Source organism: Necator americanus, chromosome V (assembly GCF_031761385.1).
Source record: "Necator americanus strain Aroian chromosome V, whole genome shotgun sequence".
Lineage (NCBI taxonomy): Eukaryota > Metazoa > Nematoda > Chromadorea > Rhabditida > Ancylostomatidae > Necator > Necator americanus.
The window spans coordinates 20,701,469-20,721,329 of NC_087375.1; the positions used below are offsets into that span (position 1 = coordinate 20,701,469).

The window sequence follows — 19,861 nt, forward strand, 5'->3', positions numbered from 1 at the left end:
AAGCTTAAAGAGCTTTGTGAGATCGAAGTATTAAAAAAAATCTTATATGATTGTTTAAGAACACTGCTGTGAAAGTCAAATAACGCTGTGAGAAAGGTAGGAACTCCTGTATGTTTAGATGCGGAGCTTTTAATCTCCTACAAATAATCTTTCAGCTCATAACTTTTTTTGGTGATTTGTACCGGAATGGTTTGCGATAAGATCAAAGTAAGATTTGATAAACAAGTGAAGATCAAAACCACTTTATACTATCGTTATGAATTAAAGGTCGCCTGGGAATAAAGTGAATATCTCCAACGACCTGCGTATCTGAAAAATCCCCCGATTATCCCTTTTTCTCAGCCAGGATCGGTCTTTCTCAAGAACCCTGATTCTCCGTTTCTCCCTGTTTGTTCTCCGCGTCCCCGCTACTGCATTAGGACTGTGCTTTCACGTGCTGTACACAAACTACAACCTCTTTCCACGCATATAAGGAGAGTCATTTGACTTCCTTTGATCGCCAAGAAAATGTTCTTGATTATCGCCCTATTCGTGCTTTCCGTTGCAATCTTCTATATATGGCGATTCTATGAAAATGTAAAGCGTTATCCAAAAGGACCAACACCTATCCCGATTTTCGGAAACCTATTTTCGGTATGTTACAACAAATTATCTTGTAGTTACCATTTTTGCGAAGTCCTGACACAAATTTCCCGCTAAGAAATACAAATACGTCGAAACAGGAAGTGTCTTTTTCAGACGAATTTCCGAAAACTACACGAGCAGCTAACGGATTTTTCTAAAGTCTATGGTAACGTATTTACTGTATGGATTCCAAAACCGACAGTGGTAGTGACGGATTATGAAGGAATCAAAGAGGCTTTCGCAAAGAAAGGTAGGGAATCGGATTTTCTGTGAGCACCCCGGAGGAGTTATTTTCCTCTGGAAATTCCAGTTTCACAATTGATTCTTTTACTGAGAACCACCATTTGAACCTTGATCTCATTTCAATCAGCATCGCGGTGGGGGATGGGTGGGAGTGATGCGATGTTATCAAAGGGATACCTTTACCTTGCATCGCTCGAATAACACACTCAGATAAACGTCAAGTCCAAGAAAACAAAAAAATAATCTTTTTGCTTTCCTATCAAAGCTTTGAAATGTCACTCTTCTCAAAGCAATCGGAATGAAACCATTTAGGAGATGATTTCTCGGGCAGAACAGGCATCTTTCCTGATACTATCTTCCAGAACGTGGAAAACGGCGGTGTTATCTTCTCACAGGTGCTTAGAAGAGCGAATAAATATTTTTAGTAAATTAAGGAAATCTACTGTACTATAATACACTATAATACCATAATTCTAGGATGATAACTGGAAAGAACAACGACGCATTTCACTGCATATTCTCCGAGATTTCGGGATGGGAAAAAATCTGATGGAAGAACAAGTTGGTTGAGAGCTTATATTTGTTGAAACTTTCTTAAAGCAGAAGGGCAGCCTGAATTTGAATGAGAAAGTACGGAAATCCTCAAGAATTGCCAAAACAATTTTATTAAAAGATGTTTAAGAGGCGCTCATCCATCACTTTTTTTTCCTTTTTTGCATTTCGCATCTTGCGTTTCGCTTCCCTGCAAAACAGTGACTTTTTGGTCTCCTCGAACGTATAAAGAGGTTCAAATAAGAATTAGCGTAACTGTGTTTTCAGGTAAAAAATAAGGAACATCTAAAACTCAGCTGATTTCAGGTGCTTCTTTCAGCTCAGGAATTTATTGCTCATATGGCTTCCATGAAGAACAAGGAGGCGGTAGATATGCGACATCCAATTCAAGTAATTTTACGTAGTCGAATTTCAATTTTGGAGAAGTTCCTCCCAAAAACACTCGTTTACCACATCTCAAATATTTTCCTCTCATTAACTTCAAAATCACTTCGAATCTTACTGCTAGTGACTCTGATAATATTAACAAATTCATTGGAGTCGCCTTCACAACACACCCTGATTGTTATCTGCGCGTGGTGGCTCTGCTTTCGCTAGACGCTGAAGGGTGCTGTAGTGCAGCACAGTGTCAGAGTCGTACTCTGATGGGTGAAATAGGGACATGGCATCTTTGACAACAAATATCCGTTTCGCAGCGGTGAACTGCTGGTCGCTGTTTAATGGACCTAAGACTTAGTGAACCTCAACCAGCTTCCTTTTCAGATGGTTGCCATAATTGTGTGCATCGCTTGCTGTATTGCAGCACTCACACAATCCTCTCGTCGGATATCCAAAACCAGGAATCTGTAATTGTCTGTACATCGACACCAACTCAACGCGGAGAGCCGTTGCACTGAGCTGGAGCTGGCTGAGCCGACAGTGAACCAATCACATAACACTGGATGCCACTGTTGGTAAAAGACGTCAACGATAGTTTATTTTCCGTCGCATTCATCCTCCCACGGACAGATGTGTAGGTTCCGGGAGCGGAAAAGAGGTGAAGAGTTTCATGTTTCCCAGCCGAAGTTGACAGTTGGCAGGTCTGAAAGGCCAAGAGTGCAGAAGAACATTTTATGTGTCACATTAACAATGGAGTGCGAGGGAAGGAACATGAAGAAAGTTAGTATCATGGAAGTTTTCTTCTATGTGTAGTCGAGACGCTGCAAAGAGAACACAGGCGGTGCTAAAAAGAGGACAGCGTTCTCCTTTGCATCCGCGGAAACAAGATTCATGTACAGTTCTGTACATCAAGATATTCCCCTGCTCCGTAATATTGTCGAGAAAACCGTCTGTGCCTTATTTGTCACATTGTTGGGACGTCGTCAGATTGCCTTGTCCAAGTTGCCTTGAAGATGGTTTCAGATCCGAACCTGCCAAATTTGCGTATGGCCGCATTGGGCAGTAACATCCTCTCGCCATTTGAGTGGAAATCAAGTAACCCAATGAATTTACTAATGATGAAGTATGGGAGGTTCAAGTTGCGGTTTTGCTCATAGTTATTCGGTCTAAAGTATAATTCAGTATCATAACGAAGTGAAACGTTCATATATACTTGCCTGTATTTTTTTACCTGTGTCGAAAAAAGTGAAGTGCACCGCCGTTTTTTAAACCCTTTTTCAGGTCTTCGTTGCTAACATCATCAACAAAACATTGTTCGGCTTTAGTTATGAATACAACAGAAGCGAACGATTGATGGCATTTGTAGATCGTTTCACGAGCCTAATTGATTGTATTAAGTAATACTTTTTTCACATCTTTAGATGAGCTTGGAAGTTTCTCCGCTAAGCTGTCTACCCTCATTTTTGCAATTAAGAGACAGCAAGATAACCTTCTTCGCACAACTATTCCCAGTCATATATCGTTTACCTATTGTTGGATACTACTCGTGCGGACGCTTCCAGCAATCTGTGGACAAGGTGGGTTCTTCTTCTTCATGACTCTTTAACCACTAATGAGCGCAAGGGTAGCGGTAAAAGGGGAATCTTTGGCTGCATCGGCAGTGAATGATTTGAGACGGTCCTAAGCCAAAAAAAATCCTCTCACTACTCCGTCTAAATAAATTGGTATAAGAGTTGTGTGGGAGGATCGAAACTCTCACGTGACACACTGGGTGTCCCTTGCGAATCATTTTGTAGGCCGCTCTAAATTCCGAACTTCTAAACTCCGAGTTTAAACTGAACACGCTAATGCATTCCAAAGAAAGCGATCAATGTCAACTACATCCTTTTTTATTTTTTCCGTAGTGACTTGAGAGACAGTGCCTGCGTTCCAGATTAATTTAAGCAAGCAGTATGTTTAATAAATTATTCTTACTTATTTTTTTCTTATGAAACTTCACATTTAGAGTAAAGGAGTTTTGAAGAGATTTCATGTATCAAATAGATAATAAGATGTCAAGAAAATTGGAGAGTATGAGTAAAAGGATAAAAACGAGTAGTAAGAGGATAAAAATGAGCGAAATTTAGGGGGAAAATAGCCGGAAGAAGGGGGGAAAATGCAGAAGTGGAGCATTATGAAATGTGATGTGATAACCGTTTTTCCAACGTTTCTTCCACCCACATAATTAATACTACAATCGCTCCTTCACATCCTTCGATGTTCTTCGAGTTCCTTCCAGGGCACTATTTCGTCTTAGTCATAGTCTTCGAAACTTCATTCATATGCAAAATCACTCCTATCATTGGATTGTATATCAAGAAAGTTAGTCCACTGCGCGTATGCCCTGAATTAGCACAGTTTGGAAATTCCCATCGTATTCCTAACCGGATGAATCAGCGTTTTCTGCTTCTCAGTGTAGAACAAAATTTACTGTGGCGATTATTTCACGATATCTCAAGATGAGAGTTATTGTTTAAAACCAGTGCTGAGGTCAGTGTGACATTTTCGAAGAAACTCTACTTCAGTTAAAAATCAGTATCCGAGAAGACGTGGAACGATGCCTAAAGTCGTACAACGTTGATGAAGAACCGGAATGCTTTGCGCAGGCCTATTGTCAAAAAATGCAGAGTAACCCTGAGCTGAAGTGAGTGGACACTGTCTCTTGTGACCTAGAAGGAATTTCAATCATACTGTCTCTTTAAGTTATGACAATCTTCTCAATGTTTGCATGGATTTCTTTTTGGCTGGCATGGAAACAACCTCTACAACGCTCAGATGGAGTACATTGTTCCTGGCTAACGACACAAGAGTACAGGTAGTGAAATGAGTCAATAAGCAATGAGTAGAAATGAGTGAAACCAATATCGGGAGCCTATTGAGGGGAAATGCGCAGCTTTCACTTGGTTAAGAAAATAGCTTCACAACGAACTGATGAGAATTCTATGATCTGCCGTTTACCCTACAATCGTCGCCGAGCGCTTTCTACAGGACGACTTCATGCGACGCGTCCGCAGCGAAGGCGACTGCGGTATCCTGCCTCTTCGACACAATCCAGTGCTTTCGCTACGAACGCATCAAGTCACAAGTCGAAAGCGTTCAGAGACAACTGTTGTTCCCTTTGAACGAATTCTCGCATTAGAGGCAGTAACCAGGCATCATTTATTTTCACTTTTATAGGATAAGATCCGTGCGGAAATTCTGAGTGTTGTGGGCCGCGATGGCAAACCAAGCACATCGTACAGGAACAGAATGCCATACACGTGGTAGATTCGAACATCTTTTAGAGAGCCATTTGCATGACTTCATATACGAGAGTCTTTAGCGCAGCAATACAGGAAATCCAAAGATGTGCCAACATTGTTCCTATTAACGTTCTTCATCGAACCATCAAAGACACAAGCGTTGGTTCCGTTGCAATCCCTGCCGATACAATTGTGATTGGACATATCCAGCATGTTATGGCTCACTCACCAGTCTTCAAGAATCCGGACGAATTCAGGCCAGAGAGATTTCTTATGGACGATGGTGTGACATCTAACAAGGTAAATATTTTACAAGTGGGGCAAAAAGATGTGTAGAAAGGATGGCATTCTGTTTAAGGAGGTAGTAGAGCAGCTCTGTCCCTTCTCTATCGGTAAAAGACAGTGCGCCGGCGAAGGATTGGCGAAGGTGGAGCTGTTCATAGGCCTTGTAACTCTTCTGCAGAACTACAAGGTCAAACTACAGTAACTGCATTTTCCAATGGATAGGTGTAATAATAATTACATTTTGCTTTAGTTCGAACCCTCAAAGGGACGTACAATCGACCTAGAACCTATTTGTGCTGGTGTTTTGTTGCCGAAACAACAACCTTTACGGGTTACTCAACTCTAATTTTGACAAGTAATAATTGTGATTCTCCGAATACGTTTCCATATTCTCTTGTCTTTGAACCTGGACATTTTTTGTATATAAGAGTATTGTATAGAAGAGTATTGTGACGAAGATCCTTGAAATTATTGTGAATCATAGGATATTAGGTGGAGCTTTCATTATGGACCACCAAATATTTCACCTCTCCCGGCTCACATTGGGTTCGTTAAATATAATTCTCTAAGTTTTCTAAAGGGCAGACCCTTTAGAAAACTTAGAGAATTATATTTAACCGACCTTCAACTGTACCGCTTTTAGTGAAGGTTATTAAGATAAGAGAGAAGCGCGTTAGTTGTTCATGCGGAAAAACAGGAGACTGCGCTGAAACCGAGGTGATGTACAAAATCAAGTATTGGAGCTGCTATGAACTGTTGGCGAAACAGTTTGGGAATTGAGCGCACGAATCAACGAGCATATAGGTTGCAAGCGAGGGAAAGATCTCACTTCGGCGTTCGAAAAGCATCGGCGTGAAAAGCAAAAGTGTACTGGCTTTGGTATTCCATGTACTGTACTGGTACGTTAAAATAAGATCACAGCAAGAAAATGTCAAAAGCACTCTGGATCTGGCAGAAATCTAAGCATAAACAACTGAAGCAGAACAATGCTTAACAATCACCAGTGACTTTTTGCCGTTCGTGTCATTATGTCAGCTGTGGATCACTCGATCGGAGTGAATGCTTGAGCGGATGATCTAACCTACAAAACGGTGCTGAGGTTTCGTTGCGCCTACCCCATCTAGAATATTATTTCAGCAGAGTAGCTAGAAAAGAAGGAAAGACATACAGTGGTCTACATTGCAAATAGATCGGAATTTTCTGAATAGACTTCTGAAGAAGGCGTAGGCGTCGAGGCCGAAAAGCATAATGAAGGCTCTACGTAACAACCTGTGAGGCACAGTATATTTCAGTTCTGGGGAGATGGCTTTTCAATACTTCTCTATAACTTTATTGTAGTACTTCACTGTGTATTCTGTCATTTTTTAATCATTCTGTAAGAATGTACTTTATAAACCTTCACAAACCTTCAACTGCAAAATTAAAAAAACAGCGGATTTAGCGGATTTAAACCCATACTTTTCCGAACTTGTTCCTGTTCTGTGTAAGTATGGTCTTTGAAGGATCAATCAATCAAAGAATCAGCGATGTTTTGATCCTTCCACGAATAAATAACAGACAGGAGTGGTGACGTACGAGTATGACTGACAACTGACTTCTGACTAGCAATCCGGAAAAAAGAGTGTGAATCAGCCTTGTGTGGTTTTTTTCTCTCCGACGGTGGCACTTATTACGCGATAAAACGCCTGTACCTAACTCCGTCGCCGACCAACAAACCAACGGGTGCAGCTCAAATAAACAGCAAAAGCTGCCTCATCAGCGCAATCGTAGACGTGTCGCGAATTGCCATCATTCTGTTGCCAGTAATAAATTGAGTAGACTGGATCACAAAAGTCTCCCTCCGCGTCTTATTCCAGATATCATCGAGCGAGTGGTCGAGAATCAAAGAAGCTTTCTCAGCAGCCTATTCAGGTAAAACCAATAAGACGTCTACATCAAATGACACCAGTAAGACAGGTCTGCTAAAGGAACCTTATTGCATACACATGTACATTTCTAGGACAACTAAGAGGAATTGATCGTAGTCACGGTCATGCTCGTATTCTACACCGCGCTAGGAGCTGTAGAATACGAGCATGACCGTGTAGAGCTGCTTTTCGTGGACAGCTCCGTATCGCTCTGCCCATATCATTAGGTGTGTAATGTGGACAGAACGGAATCTCTTCTGGATCGCCCACGACGTAGGACCTTCGGGAATGAAGTCCTACCTGTCGAGTAACACAGTCTTCTGTGGGGTACCCATTGGATAAAGCCAATCGGTGAGCCAGATTTGCAATTCATGTATTAGGTGTGAATAATCTGAAAAGAACGAAAGGGCCTGGAAACAGTGCAAAAATAGAAGAGAATGGAGGAAATAAACAGAAATCGTTGGAAGACTACTGTGCAGTGGAAGAACGTTGTTGGAGACATTGCTACAAGCAGGAATGAAGAGCACCTTGTTGGTCAGTTTGCAGCAGTTCCTCGTTTTCGAAAAAAAAAATAGAAAGAAGTATGAGTTGCTCACCCTGGGACAATTGGATCGACCGGTGTGTGATCCGTTCTCGAGGTCAGAATTCTCAATTTCGCAGCGCGAAGCGAAAAGAGCACAATTTGCAGGCATGCTTCTTCTCCATATACAGCACCAATCTCAGCTTCGACGGCCTTATTGTTTCGATTGAATGCAAGAAACAAGTAATGGCAAGGGTACTCTATTTCGCCCTCTTGATACTCCACTCCAAAACTCTTGTAGATAGAGAAATTTTCTTTCAAACGATATGCAATATTTCAAAAATGCTGTATATGTATATGAGCTTCGAAAAAAAGTACACGACGTATTCCTCGTTCAAAAGTAGCATCGAGTCTTTGACGCTGATCAATATCTTTTGGATCCGCCATCGCGTTTGGCTTCAAGTCGGAGTAGTAGACTTTCACGAATGCATATGATGTTTACAAAATCAATCGCAAGAGCCAGCAAAAATTCCCTTATCCTCCCACGTTTTTAATCCTTCCAGACAGGTATAGCATATTAATCAAACATGGAGGAGTTAAAACACAAGATGGCCAACTGAATCACAAATATAGAAATCATAGCCAGCAGGTAATTCAAGCTCGATAAGTTTATTGGTTGGAGGAGTGCTTGAGGGTCACCTCACACCAAAATTAATGCCGAAAACTAAAATATACTAATTACCCCTCCCTACAACCTACATTTTTTGGGAATAATAAACGGGAGCGCATATTTGCATGCATAAGCTGTAGAAGAGCAGCTATAGTGCAAAAACTCCAGTTCGAGATTCAACAAAAAAGGGTGAACAAGCGTCGCTACCCAATGCAAACGCGTTTTTTCCATCTCAAAGAGAGAAAACATCATGCTGATTGAACTAGGAAATTAGACGTCTTAGTGTCGCTCCTTCGACACGGATTACTTCTCTTCTTCACAGATGAGGAACTAGAAACGGCAGTTTATAAACATGCTTTAATATAGAATGGAAAGTCATACATTCATTCCTTCATTCACTCAATCACTTATTCGTCCATCCACTCATTTTTCCATTCATTCATTCGGTATCGCATTCTGTTTGTTCTTCGGTTTATATCCTTACTCAACCTAGATTTCTCCTTTGATATTTAAATTTTTATGAATCTAGTTCAATTCAGTTCAAAACTCTTTCGATCTACAAGGATACTGATACCGATACGGAGAATATTTGAGAGAGGTTCAAGCATGCTACACTAAAATCTTCTACCGAATCTCAATGCAAGAGAATGGGCACGTCACGGTCGGATAGCTCGTTTATTGAGCTATGTAATGGAAGCGCCAAACAAATACTTCCAGTTTCTCCCCACAGTCAAGTGGAACGAATTAACTGCATAACTTTTTCCTTTACCACTTGCAATTTGTTGCGCACTCGCAAATTTATCGAATTCGATACAAAAGATGTAGACGAGAAAGTTTAGGTAGCCTAGACTATGCGGATAGCCAAGGATATGGGAATGCTTGTGGCGGATATTCGCTGATTTTCATTCAGTTACGTAAAGCCATTTATGCATGCAATAACAATGAATCTATTAGGTTCTGATTGATGACGCCCAACCTCAAACACAGTTGAGGTTTTCACAGGGAAGATTTTGCCTTGCTTTAGAAAATTGATGGAGTTCAAATATTTTTTGAAGCTCAAAATTTGGAGTCTTCTGAGACAACTAATGGTTTCTGGTTTTTCTACTTCTTTCTGCTCGAGATTTGGGGGAGAGAAGGATCGCTAGCTCTAGGAAAGTGCTGGAAAGCTCCTTTCCTGTTAGCTTAAAATGATGCGATAGAAGTCAGGGTCTCACTACTTCGGCGTGGTGTGGAAGTGCCAGGAAAACTGTAGAGTTGGTGTTGTAGATTGCGGTATTCAGAGTAGCGCAACTCATCTTTCCCTAATCGTCCGAAAAAACGGCGTGGGAACCGCTTTATTTCCTACGAGGTTCGTAAGAATGCACTTCTGTGTCGTTCCAAAACCCTCCGCAGCACTAGTTTCTCTTGAATAGGCTAACGAGAATACATCACTGATCTTCGACTGCTCTTCGAACTCCACGCCGTTTTTTACGACGGTTAGTGAAGATGACCGGAACCACGCTGAGTTTCGCATTTCGCATCTATCACGCTGTGGGTTCATACCACGTCAAAATCGTGATGCACTTCCTTGAAACTTGTTCTCGCACCACCTGAGTCCAAATGGGGAGCAAAGTTAGTACGAGACTCGCCTTAGTTCTCTGACTGCACTTTCCTTGACCCGCTGGATTCGCAACATCTCTCGAAAGCATAATTCAGCTCTGACAACGAAACAGATGTGGAACGAGTGAAGAGGAGAAAATCTATGAAAGCGTATACGCATGAAAGGAGAAAGAGAAATGCGGAGAAATCTTAGCACACGTTAGAAATGATTTCCTTCCAAATGCTGCTGTTGGGACCGATCCGATATACTTTTTTGATGTAGCTTTATGATTTAAAAGATGTTTTATTTTAGAAAAGTCATCCAAAAAAATCTGAGATAAAAGGGTGTTTTTGAAGCGGTGAACAATCTAGTATCATAATTCACAACATGCATCCACGACTATTAAATGTGTAATATTTAACTGTTTCACTCCAGCAGTATCTAATATTTGAATGTTGATACAATGTGGTATTCAAAACTTATACGATAATTGAAAGAAAAGAACGAGAGCATTGCTTATGCGGATAGCAATCGCTATCTCCGCACATTTTGTTGACAGTGATGAATGCTTGGGGATTCGTAGAAAGTTTACGCTTTGGAGGCCGTAAAGGAAAACAAATCGTATTGAATTTCAGCTTGATGTTGAGGAAAGCGTAAGCAGATAAACCAGAAGGAAAACATCGTCAAGTAGACATGAAATCCGCGAATTATCCCTCTGGCAGATAATAGTATGAAAAAAATGTCGGTGTTTCGCTAAATCCAATTGCAAAAACACATTACAAATCCGTAAAGTAGAAGCAATTTTTCATTTTCCAATTGGCACAAATGAGTGGTACACTCCATTTATCTAGTTGACAAGGCAGCAAACCAACGAAAAAAGGTTATTCTTTTGGCTAAATAAGACATTATTAGCAGGATGTACGGGTCAAGTGGAATCCATAACACTTACATGTTTTTTTTTTTTAAAAAGCTCAGTGTCGACTATTCATTGCGCAAAAGCTTTAAGTAATTAACAGAACTGCAAAAACGGCGAAAAAGCTGTCCGACATCCTCTCTAGGAATTAGCCGGAAATGGTATAGGATTCGACTCGATAAGATCGATCAGTTCGAAAGTGGATTTGGAATGTTTGTTAGCATAACACCTCTATCTCTATCCTATCCTCTAAGTCGTCAAATGTTATAGGCCTGACAATATGAAATCACAGTGTTTGCAGTATGGGCGAGCGAAGCCACTAGAGGTCTTAGAATGTCCTCTAAAGGCATCACTCACGAATCTGAGGTGGCAAGGATTTCAGCTGGAGTATTCGTATACGGGATCGTAGATTATGGAGAGAAGGGTGATTCCATCCATTTCTTGCCGTTAAAAACGGCCCAGAAGATGCGGCGTCTTGCGTTCAGGCGCGCTATTTGCTGCAACGAGTTCGATTGGAGCGCGCCAGCCATGTGCACGTGCCGCATCTTCCGGACTGTTTTTACGGAAATTAGAGAGAAATGGACGGAATCACCCTCCTTTCCATAGTCTACTATGACGTATAGAAATACTCCACCTGAAATCCGTACCACTTCAGATTCGTGGGTGATGCCTTTAAAGTGCCCTCACGTCTAATCTTTTGTTCATCTCGGAAATGAAGAATCAAAAAAGTACTTACGCAATGTGATGCCTTGGTAATTTAAGCAAGGCAACAGTGCACTGGTCAATAAATATCCAGTATGGACGGTAAAGCAGTGATTACTAATCGGGTGGTTGAGAATTGGTTTTTCTTCTTCTGGAAATGTGACCTTGAAAGGTGAACCAAGGTGGAAGGTCGCCCTTCAGACTTCGGTGTCGATATATTGAAGTCAGTGTTGAAACAGAATCCAGTAGTTAGCAGGTAAGCCCAATGCAACCACAGTAAATCATCATCACAACAAAGGTATGGAAAATAAAACAGAAGCTATTTATGGCTCAGGCGAATAGTGTTGCAGAGCGGTTTGTATCAGAACTGTTTCCATTTCCTCTTTCACATCATCCAAAATTCAAAGAAAAATTAAATAGGATTTTCATGATCTCTTTTCACTGCATAACATCAAGGTAGGGCTCTGCATTATAATTCTGTTTTGAAAATCAAATCTTGGAGTTCACTGGGCTGAGCACCATGGTAAGCTAGATTCGTCAGGAAACGTAAGAGCGCTATTACCAACAGTTCAAGTTTTACTGTTATGACCAAAATTACAAGAGCACGAATAAATTATCATTATTCTTGAGCACTTAGAATTGCTTATGAAATATGTAGTTGTGAATAGGTTTGATGGAAACTGGAGAATTTTTCTTTTCTGAAAAAATAGATATTTTATTCCTCAGCGTTGACAAGAACGCAGACACATAATTTGTTACTCACCTGGAAATGACAGCTTCGACACAGAACCCCTAAAATGGATGCAACTCACTAGCACTTCCAGCAGCTCTCTAGATGGAGCCCTCGACAAAACTGTGCATATCATTGTTGATATTCAGCCCTGCCTTCATATATTTCTTATATGCCATCTCTAAATCACCAGAAGTTGATACTGCGGTGAGTTTTCAGCTAACTTTTTAATATTCCTCTATTACAAACGTATAGAGTTGACGAAGTCTTGAATAAAATTTCCATTGCTTGGACACTCATATTTTTATTATGAAGAGATCCCAATCAGTGATATTACTATTAGTATTAGTACTATGATTAGTACTAGTATCTGTAAAAACGTCCATCGAACCCGCAGCTTTTCGATCCTCGTAAGCCGAAACTGGTGGCTGTGAGTTGAAGAAGTGAACTATCTCAGCATCGAGCTCCGATTGACCTTGAGTATGTTTTCGCAAAGGTTATATATAAAGGCACGAAATATGGTGTTTAGAAGAAGTAAGCCGGAGAATGAGCAGCATGTTTCGTTCGGTTTGGCTATCATCGAACAAGTCAGCTTCGTCACATCAGGACAGACGCTGTCGCCGAAAAGAGAGACATTGTCACTCATCGGCCATCTATCGATCTAAGAGCAGTGGCTACCTCAGAAGCCGAGTGGCGTGCATCTCAGCACTCTGTAGATTCTGCCGAAAGGAATTCGAAGCAGAGCATTCTCTGGAAACTCATCAACAACAAAATAAATATTTTCGGTGTCCTTCACACCGGGCTCTTTTTGAAGTGGTTCGGTTCGATGCAACTGGTGATGTCCCGTACTGTTGGCAAACATGACTCAGCACTTTTCCTCGTAACGATATCCTTGAGAAAGTCCTTCCCGTGTGGGTGGAAAAGCAACGATCCACGGATTCACAGACATTGATCCCTAATGCTTTCTTCGGGTTGCGTAGTTCGTGTGGTTCCTATGTAGACAAACCTTCACCGCAGCAAGGATCCTGAAGGTGGTTAGTGATATCCAGCGACTTTCCTGTCGCACCTAGGTGGTAACTTAAATAATTGCTGTTTTACACAGTCGAGCAGTCGGTAAGAGATCGGTTGTAGCCGCACGGTCGATGGTTCGAAACCGCCCAAGTGCCAACCAAGACTTTCATCCCTCTGGGTTCAATAAATTGGTACCAGACTTGTCTGGGAGGATAAAAACACTGACTTGATCGTCGACTGGCCTCCGCAAGTCATTGTATAGGTCAACACTTGTTCCTAAAACATCAACGATTACGAATTACAGAAAAATGCGTTTGCGCATCCCAAACAGATTGATCCACCAGAGGCTTACTGCTTTTGGTACTAAAAATAGCAATCTCGTATCAAGATTTGGGACTTCATTACTCTGCCACCAAGAAATCCATTCGTTAAGTAGATGGGAGAAGAGCGATAAGTCAAAAGTAAATGCAGTACTGATGCAGTTGTTGATTTGCTCTGTAGGCTCAGTTAGCAAACATTTGCTCCCTCATCTCCATACCTCGTCTCCATTTGCACCATCGTCATTCACTGCTTCAAACTACCAAACTTCATTTTCCACAGTCTAGTCGACAGCATTTTATCACATCGACCCAAACTGGGTGAGAGAACTGTGTATGTAGCTCGATTAAAGGAAGACGAGTGCGGAGAAGTGTATGTCAGGCAGAGAAGTGGGGTGGGTTGGAGAGGATGCGTCGCACTCACTCGGCTGAACACATTGCGGCTAGAAGTGTTTGAAGAATTCAGGAAAAGAAGACGAATGCCTATTTCCCAGGAGTTTATCAAAATGTGCTTGAGGGACCTTAGTGAAAATGTGCCTAAGGGATCACTGAAAGGTACTCACATACGTTAAGGGAACACCCCACGAATCTGAGGTGGTACGGATTTCAGGTGAGTATTTGTATACGGCATAGTAGATTATGGAGAGCGGCAATTAGGAAGAAATGGACAGAATCATCCACCTCTCCATCATCTGCGATCCCGTACACGAATACTCCACCTGAAATCCGGACCACCTCAGATTCGTGGGGTGATGCCTTTGAAATTATAACAGAAGTCCTGTTATCTCGGAACAGCCCATTTTTTGGGACCTGTTGGTATTCGGGATTTATTTCTATCGTCCCTGCTTACATTTGAGCTTGGTTCGTGGACCTGCGCATGATGAAATGGCAACTCTGGTTTTTTTAGACATTTATTCCTGAATCGGATATGATTTTCGTTCCGCAGCGATTTGACTTGGGTGAACGAGAGGAGGCGAATCTTTTAGCAGATAAGTGAGTGTATGTTTCTGTTATTTTAAGCACACTTTAGTTCTCACCTAGTTTTTGATTTCATAACACATATACCTATCACTCTTGCCGATCGTGACTGTTCAATCACAGCAGCGTCAAATTATAAATGTTTAACCTTTTCGTTGAAAAATATTGAAGGATGGAAGGCAAATTAACTCACACCTTTTTCTAACTGTAATCTTTTTGCTCAAGTTCGGCCTATAAACTAGTGCCTTCGGAGGCAGATTCATGTATTTCTGAACGGTTAGAATTTTGGCATTTTGAAAAGGAAAACTATGAGGGTTCGTTCTGTAAAAAATTTGGGTAGTAAACTGCGCAACCCATCATGGTCCCGCTCATCTTTCCTTAATCCTCGTAAAAAAAACTGTGTAAAAGAAGCCGTTTTTGGTTGCAACGTGATACCGTTGTGCACGCGCCGCATCCAAATGCGAGCGGTCGAAGATCAGTTCTGTCTTCTCTTCAGGTGAGACTAGTGATTAGGGTGCTGAAGAGACCGTGTATAGAGAGGCGCGTCCTAGCATACCTCATAGAAACAAATGCGGTGTCGCTGCCACTTTTTTTTACGAAGATTAGGGAAAGATGAGCGGAACCATCCTGGGTTCCTGAATCTACTACCCAAACTTCACGCTTTCGAAGTGACTTCCGCACCACGTCGAAATCGTGATACGCTGTCATTCATACGGCTGTCGTATTCCTACGGTTGTTTTATCGATTACTACTTCTCATAAAAACAGTCTCACCTTTGAGAATTTCTAAAAAAAAAATCTATTGAAATGTTTGTTAAGAAGTCAATAAGTCCTATCTTTACTTTTACTTTTGCAGGTACAATCAGAACATCTGGCCACGAGAATACATAGGGTAGGTTTCGATCAGCTCTTAACATCTTTCCTAGGTGAGGGCGAAATGGAATGGATTTTCAACACATTTTGCACTGATAATGGAAAATGGACATGATAACTGGCATCCTTGTTCTACAGCATTGCATTAAACCTGCAAATCCTGCATTCTATTTTCCTATTCACCGCAGTTATATGTTGCTCAGGGCGGGTGTAGTGTAGCGGTTAGAGGTACCGCTTCCTGCACGATCGATCGGAGGCTCGAATCCGCCCTAGTGCTCACCAAGCCTATCATCCCTGCGTGGTCGATAAATTGGTACCATACTTGTCTGGGAGGCTGCTGCAAATCCTACCTCACGCCTCAAAGCGGCGCAGCGGTGGCCCTGGCCGTCGGGTAGCTATAGTGGCGAGACTTCGTCTCGGCAGGTTCAACCATGCCACAAAGGTGTCCGGCTAGTGACCCGGTACTTGGGCCAAGGCTACAGGTTAGCTAAGTGAGGAGGTAGTACGTCGATTCCGGTGCCAGGCTGCTAGCTTGCTAGTGCGACAAGCCGGCCGAGGAGAACACCCCTGTCGCGCCACACTGTTAATGTCTACTATGTGTTCTTCAGAAGCTAGGACGTACCCTAGAAGTCGTACCCCAGATGCGCATTGTCCTTGCCCGGGCAATGTGGCAAATATACGAGGGCTACCGGCTAGAGGACGGAGCCGGCCAAAGAAGTTAGTCTGCCATCGCCAGCAACATCCAGTGCGCTTGGCAACACATAACGTTGGGACGCTTACTGGAAGAAGTCGTGAACTGGCAGACAGTCTCAGAAAACGCCGTGTTGACATATGTTGTGTACAGGAGACTCGCTGGAAAGGCTCCAAGTCAAGGGAATTAGGCGATGGCTACAAGCTCATCTTCATCTACCACGGCACATCAAATCGCAATGGCGTTGGTATCATATTGAACGAGTCGTTTAGGAACAGCGTCACAGTGGTGGATCGACTATCGGATCGCCTGATGGCTGCAAAGGTAGACACGGGAGAAGTGGAATTGCGAGTCGTCTCTGCTTATGCGCCACAGGTGGGCTGTAGTGGAGAAGAGAAGGTGTGCTTTTGGGAAGATCTGGAGCAGTACGTCCAATCCCTGGAAGGCGAAGAAGTACTTCTAATCGGAGGAGACTTCAACGGATATGTCGGTTCTCGGAAAGACGGGTTCGAGAGTTGTCATGGTGGATACGGTTATGGAGCTCGTAACGACGACGGGTTGCGAATCCTGGAGTATGTTGTTGCAAGTGACATGATCATTGCTAACACGCAGTATCGGAAAAGAAAATCGCACCTGATCACGTACACCAGCGGCGGTCGTGAAACACAAATAGATTTCCGAATGTTACGCCGACGAGATCGTCGACTTCTGCAGAATTCAAAAGTCATCCCTACAGACCATGTTGCTGCCCAACATCATCTGCTCGTTATGGACTTGAAAATCTCCCGTCCAAGGAAGAGACATCCAAGGACTGAAACACAGCGCATCAAATGGTGGAATCTGAAGGATCGAAAGGAGGTATTTTTCGCGTCCGTGGCTCCATCTACACTTCCCCACCCTACTCGTAGTGTGACGGAAATGTGGTTGTCTACTTCCAGCGTTATACGCTTGACCGCGGAAAACACTCTGGGAAAGACTACTCTAGGCAAGCCCAAGGTACAAAGGCTACGTGGTTTTGGAACGAGGAAGTTCAGGCGGCAATTCGTGAGAAGTCTAAGTATAAGCTCTGGTGGAAGACACGTCAGCCTGAAGATCGGGGTGCTTAAATAGCGGCGAAGAGGGAGGTTAAGAATGCAGTCTCGAAGGCGAAGTTGGACCGCTACAAGGCTGTGTACGACATGCTTGATACCAGAGAAGGCGAGCGGGCAGTGTATCGTCTAGTCAGAGCGCGTCATCGCTCAACGTTGGATATGGAGCACACCAAGATCGTTAAGGGAGCTGATGGAGCCATTTTGCGCCGCTCTGGTCAGATCCTGGAGAGGTGGCGAGAGTACTACAATCACTTGTGTAAAGAAGAGTTCTGTCATCCTCCCATCCCAACTGTTCCCAGCGTCGAGGATCCTGTTCTACCAATTACTGCCGTCGAAGTCAATGCTGCCCTCGCAAAAATGAAGTCGAACAAGGCAACCGGTCCTGATGACATACCTGCTGATGTCTGGAAGCCTGTCTGGAAAGGGAAAGAAGACATTGCTGACTGCACTTCGTACAGGCCTATACGACTGCTGTGCCACACGATGAAGGTTTTTGAGCGTGTCCTGGAAGCTCGTCTGAGGAAAATTGTCAGCGTTTCACTCAACCAGTGCGAAGGAAGGACTTGTGAAGGACTGCAGCACTATAGATGCTATCCAGGCTGTCCGGATCCTCCTGGAGAAACATCGAGAGAAGAACCGCAGTGTGCATCTTGCTTTTCTCGATCTCAAGAAAGCTTTCGACCGTGTCCCACATGAGCTGTTATGGATGTCCATGAGGTCGCATAGAGTACCAGAAGAACATGTGGGGTGGGCGAAGTTGCTTTATGCGAAGCCTGCCACCGTTGTACGATGTGCTGGGTTCATCCCTCTCACCCCTGCTGTTCATACTGTGCATGGACACGATAACGAAGGAAATCCAAAAGCAGCATCTGTGGACTCTACTCTTTGCCGACGGTGTCATGCTCACGTCGAAGTTTCGAGATGATCTTCAGAAACAAGTTTTGGAAGGATCGGCTGCAGCAATATGGATTGCACCTCAACACATGGTTCAATTCGTGTCGATGGCACCGAATTAAACAATGTGAACTGTTTCAAGTACCTTGGATCGAAAGTGACTTCCACAGGCGACATTGATCAAGAAGGTGGAGCACGTGTTAATGCGGCATGGATGAAATGGAAAATGGCAACAGGCGTACTGTGCGACAAGAAAGTCCCTGTTCGACTGAAGTCGAAGCCCTACAGGGCGGTTGTGCGTCCTGTTGCCCTTTACGGATGCGAGTGCTGGCCGACGACGAAAGCCTTGGAAAGAGTGTTGCACGCTATGGAGATGCGGATGTTGAGGTGGACGGGGGTATAACGCTAACAGAAAAAGTATCCAACGACACTGTACGCTCCATCTTCGGCGTCGTCCCTATAACTGAGAAGATTAAGGAAGCGCGACTGAAATGGTTTGGTCCAAAGATTCGCTGGTTAGACCGTGTGAACCTGGATGTGATAGATGCGCGTTTGGGTACGGCTGATGCAATGGATGGAAGCAAATGGAAGACAAGAAGCAGAAAAGCGGACCCTACAACAACGTGGGACAAACGCTAGGAAGAAGAAGAAGAAGACTTGTCTGGGAGGATAGAAACACTGACTTGACACATCGGCTAGCCACGGCAAGTCATTATATAGGCCAGTTACACTTCGTAAACCTCAAAGAATTCTGAATTGAAGTGAACGTGGGGGCGCATTCCAAGCGGATTGATTAACGAAAAAAACTTTATCCTTTTATATGTTGCTCGGTGGTCGTTGATTTTGAATGAAGCTTTCGAGCGTGAGACACTAATTCTTTTATGGTTTTGATTGAGAGTTCTCCCGCTGTTTACTATCTTTTGTATCTTATTTGTACGAGTTCGCGACAACGTACACACTTCTCTACTTGACACAAAATCTCTCCTTACCCCACCTTGCCTCAGCCGAAAGGCTTTCTTTTAAAATCCCCAGGAAATTCGACCAAGTCACGAACTAATTGTGCTTTGATGTACGTCCAATATTTCCCTGTTTCAGGGCACAAATCAATCGAGTCGATGACCATTAGCAAACTAAATAACTGTAGCACTTGGATGTATATACATCCGTAGATCTCACAAAGACATATAAATACATGACAACTAAGATTTCCTTGTGTATGAACATAGCCATTGTTGTTTCCTATGAAATTATTTGTTCAGTAAATAAATATGTTGTGAAGTGTTGTTAAATGAAGTTTTTAATTGCACCTAAGAAGAGGAACATGATATGTTACGAAACCACATTGTTCCAGTTAAAGGGGGCATATCACCACTGACGTGGTGAGGAAATCCGCGGAAAAAGCTAGACATGGGGTTGCAGACCGTTGGATCCGAGGTGGTTCCGCTCATCTCTCCTTACTTGTTGTAAAAAAACGGCGTGGAAGACTTCTCACTAGCCCATTCTGGTAAAACCAATGAATAGGTTGCTGAAGCCGAAGCGTATGTAGAGAGGCACATTTTAACGCGCCTCGTAGGAACAAACGTTTTTAGGGCAAATAGGGAAAGGTAAGCGGAACCAACCCGG

The 19,861-nt window shown here is 42.9% G+C and overlaps 4 protein-coding genes across 5 annotated transcripts; all 4 read left to right on the top strand.

Annotated features, from left to right (window-relative positions):
* Positions 1-507: 507 nt before the first annotated feature.
* On the top strand, positions 508-5,709 carry RB195_014606 (uncharacterized protein; the record flags this gene model as incomplete). The annotated part of the gene is made up of 13 exons (XM_064204947.1): positions 508-633; positions 739-874; positions 1,180-1,262; positions 1,345-1,428; positions 1,726-1,809; positions 3,079-3,194; positions 3,272-3,374; positions 4,362-4,480; positions 4,540-4,651; positions 5,014-5,099; positions 5,159-5,378; positions 5,437-5,550; positions 5,614-5,709. 13 exons carry the CDS (start codon positions 508-510, stop codon positions 5,707-5,709), a joined length of 1,479 nt encoding a protein of 492 aa, XP_064060828.1.
* A 6,780-nt stretch (positions 5,710-12,489) lies between these two features.
* On the top strand, positions 12,490-18,269 carry RB195_014607 (uncharacterized protein; the record flags this gene model as incomplete). Of its 2 annotated transcripts, none has more annotated exons than XM_064204948.1 (6): positions 12,490-12,591; positions 14,620-14,705; positions 14,916-15,004; positions 16,171-17,111; positions 17,192-17,333; positions 17,391-18,040. In XM_064204948.1, the coding sequence occupies 6 exons, from the start codon at positions 12,490-12,492 to the stop codon at positions 18,038-18,040; spliced, it is 2,010 nt and encodes a 669-aa protein (XP_064060829.1). The 2 variants fall into 2 exon arrangements, with proteins under 2 accessions (XP_064060829.1, XP_064060830.1); XM_064204949.1 differs by lacking the exons at positions 12,490-12,591; positions 14,916-15,004 and adding an exon at positions 15,546-15,581 and having other exon boundaries at positions 14,641-14,705; positions 16,055-17,111; positions 17,391-17,872; positions 17,943-18,269.
* Positions 18,085-18,360, top strand: RB195_014608 (uncharacterized protein; the record flags this gene model as incomplete). Its single annotated transcript, XM_064204950.1, has 1 exon — positions 18,085-18,360. The coding sequence occupies one exon, from the start codon at positions 18,085-18,087 to the stop codon at positions 18,358-18,360; it is 276 nt and encodes a 91-aa protein (XP_064060831.1).
* An 88-nt stretch (positions 18,361-18,448) lies between these two features.
* Positions 18,449-18,877, top strand: RB195_014609 (uncharacterized protein; the record flags this gene model as incomplete). Its single annotated transcript, XM_064204951.1, has 1 exon — positions 18,449-18,877. The coding sequence occupies one exon, from the start codon at positions 18,449-18,451 to the stop codon at positions 18,875-18,877; it is 429 nt and encodes a 142-aa protein (XP_064060832.1).
* Positions 18,878-19,861: the final 984 nt, after the last annotated feature.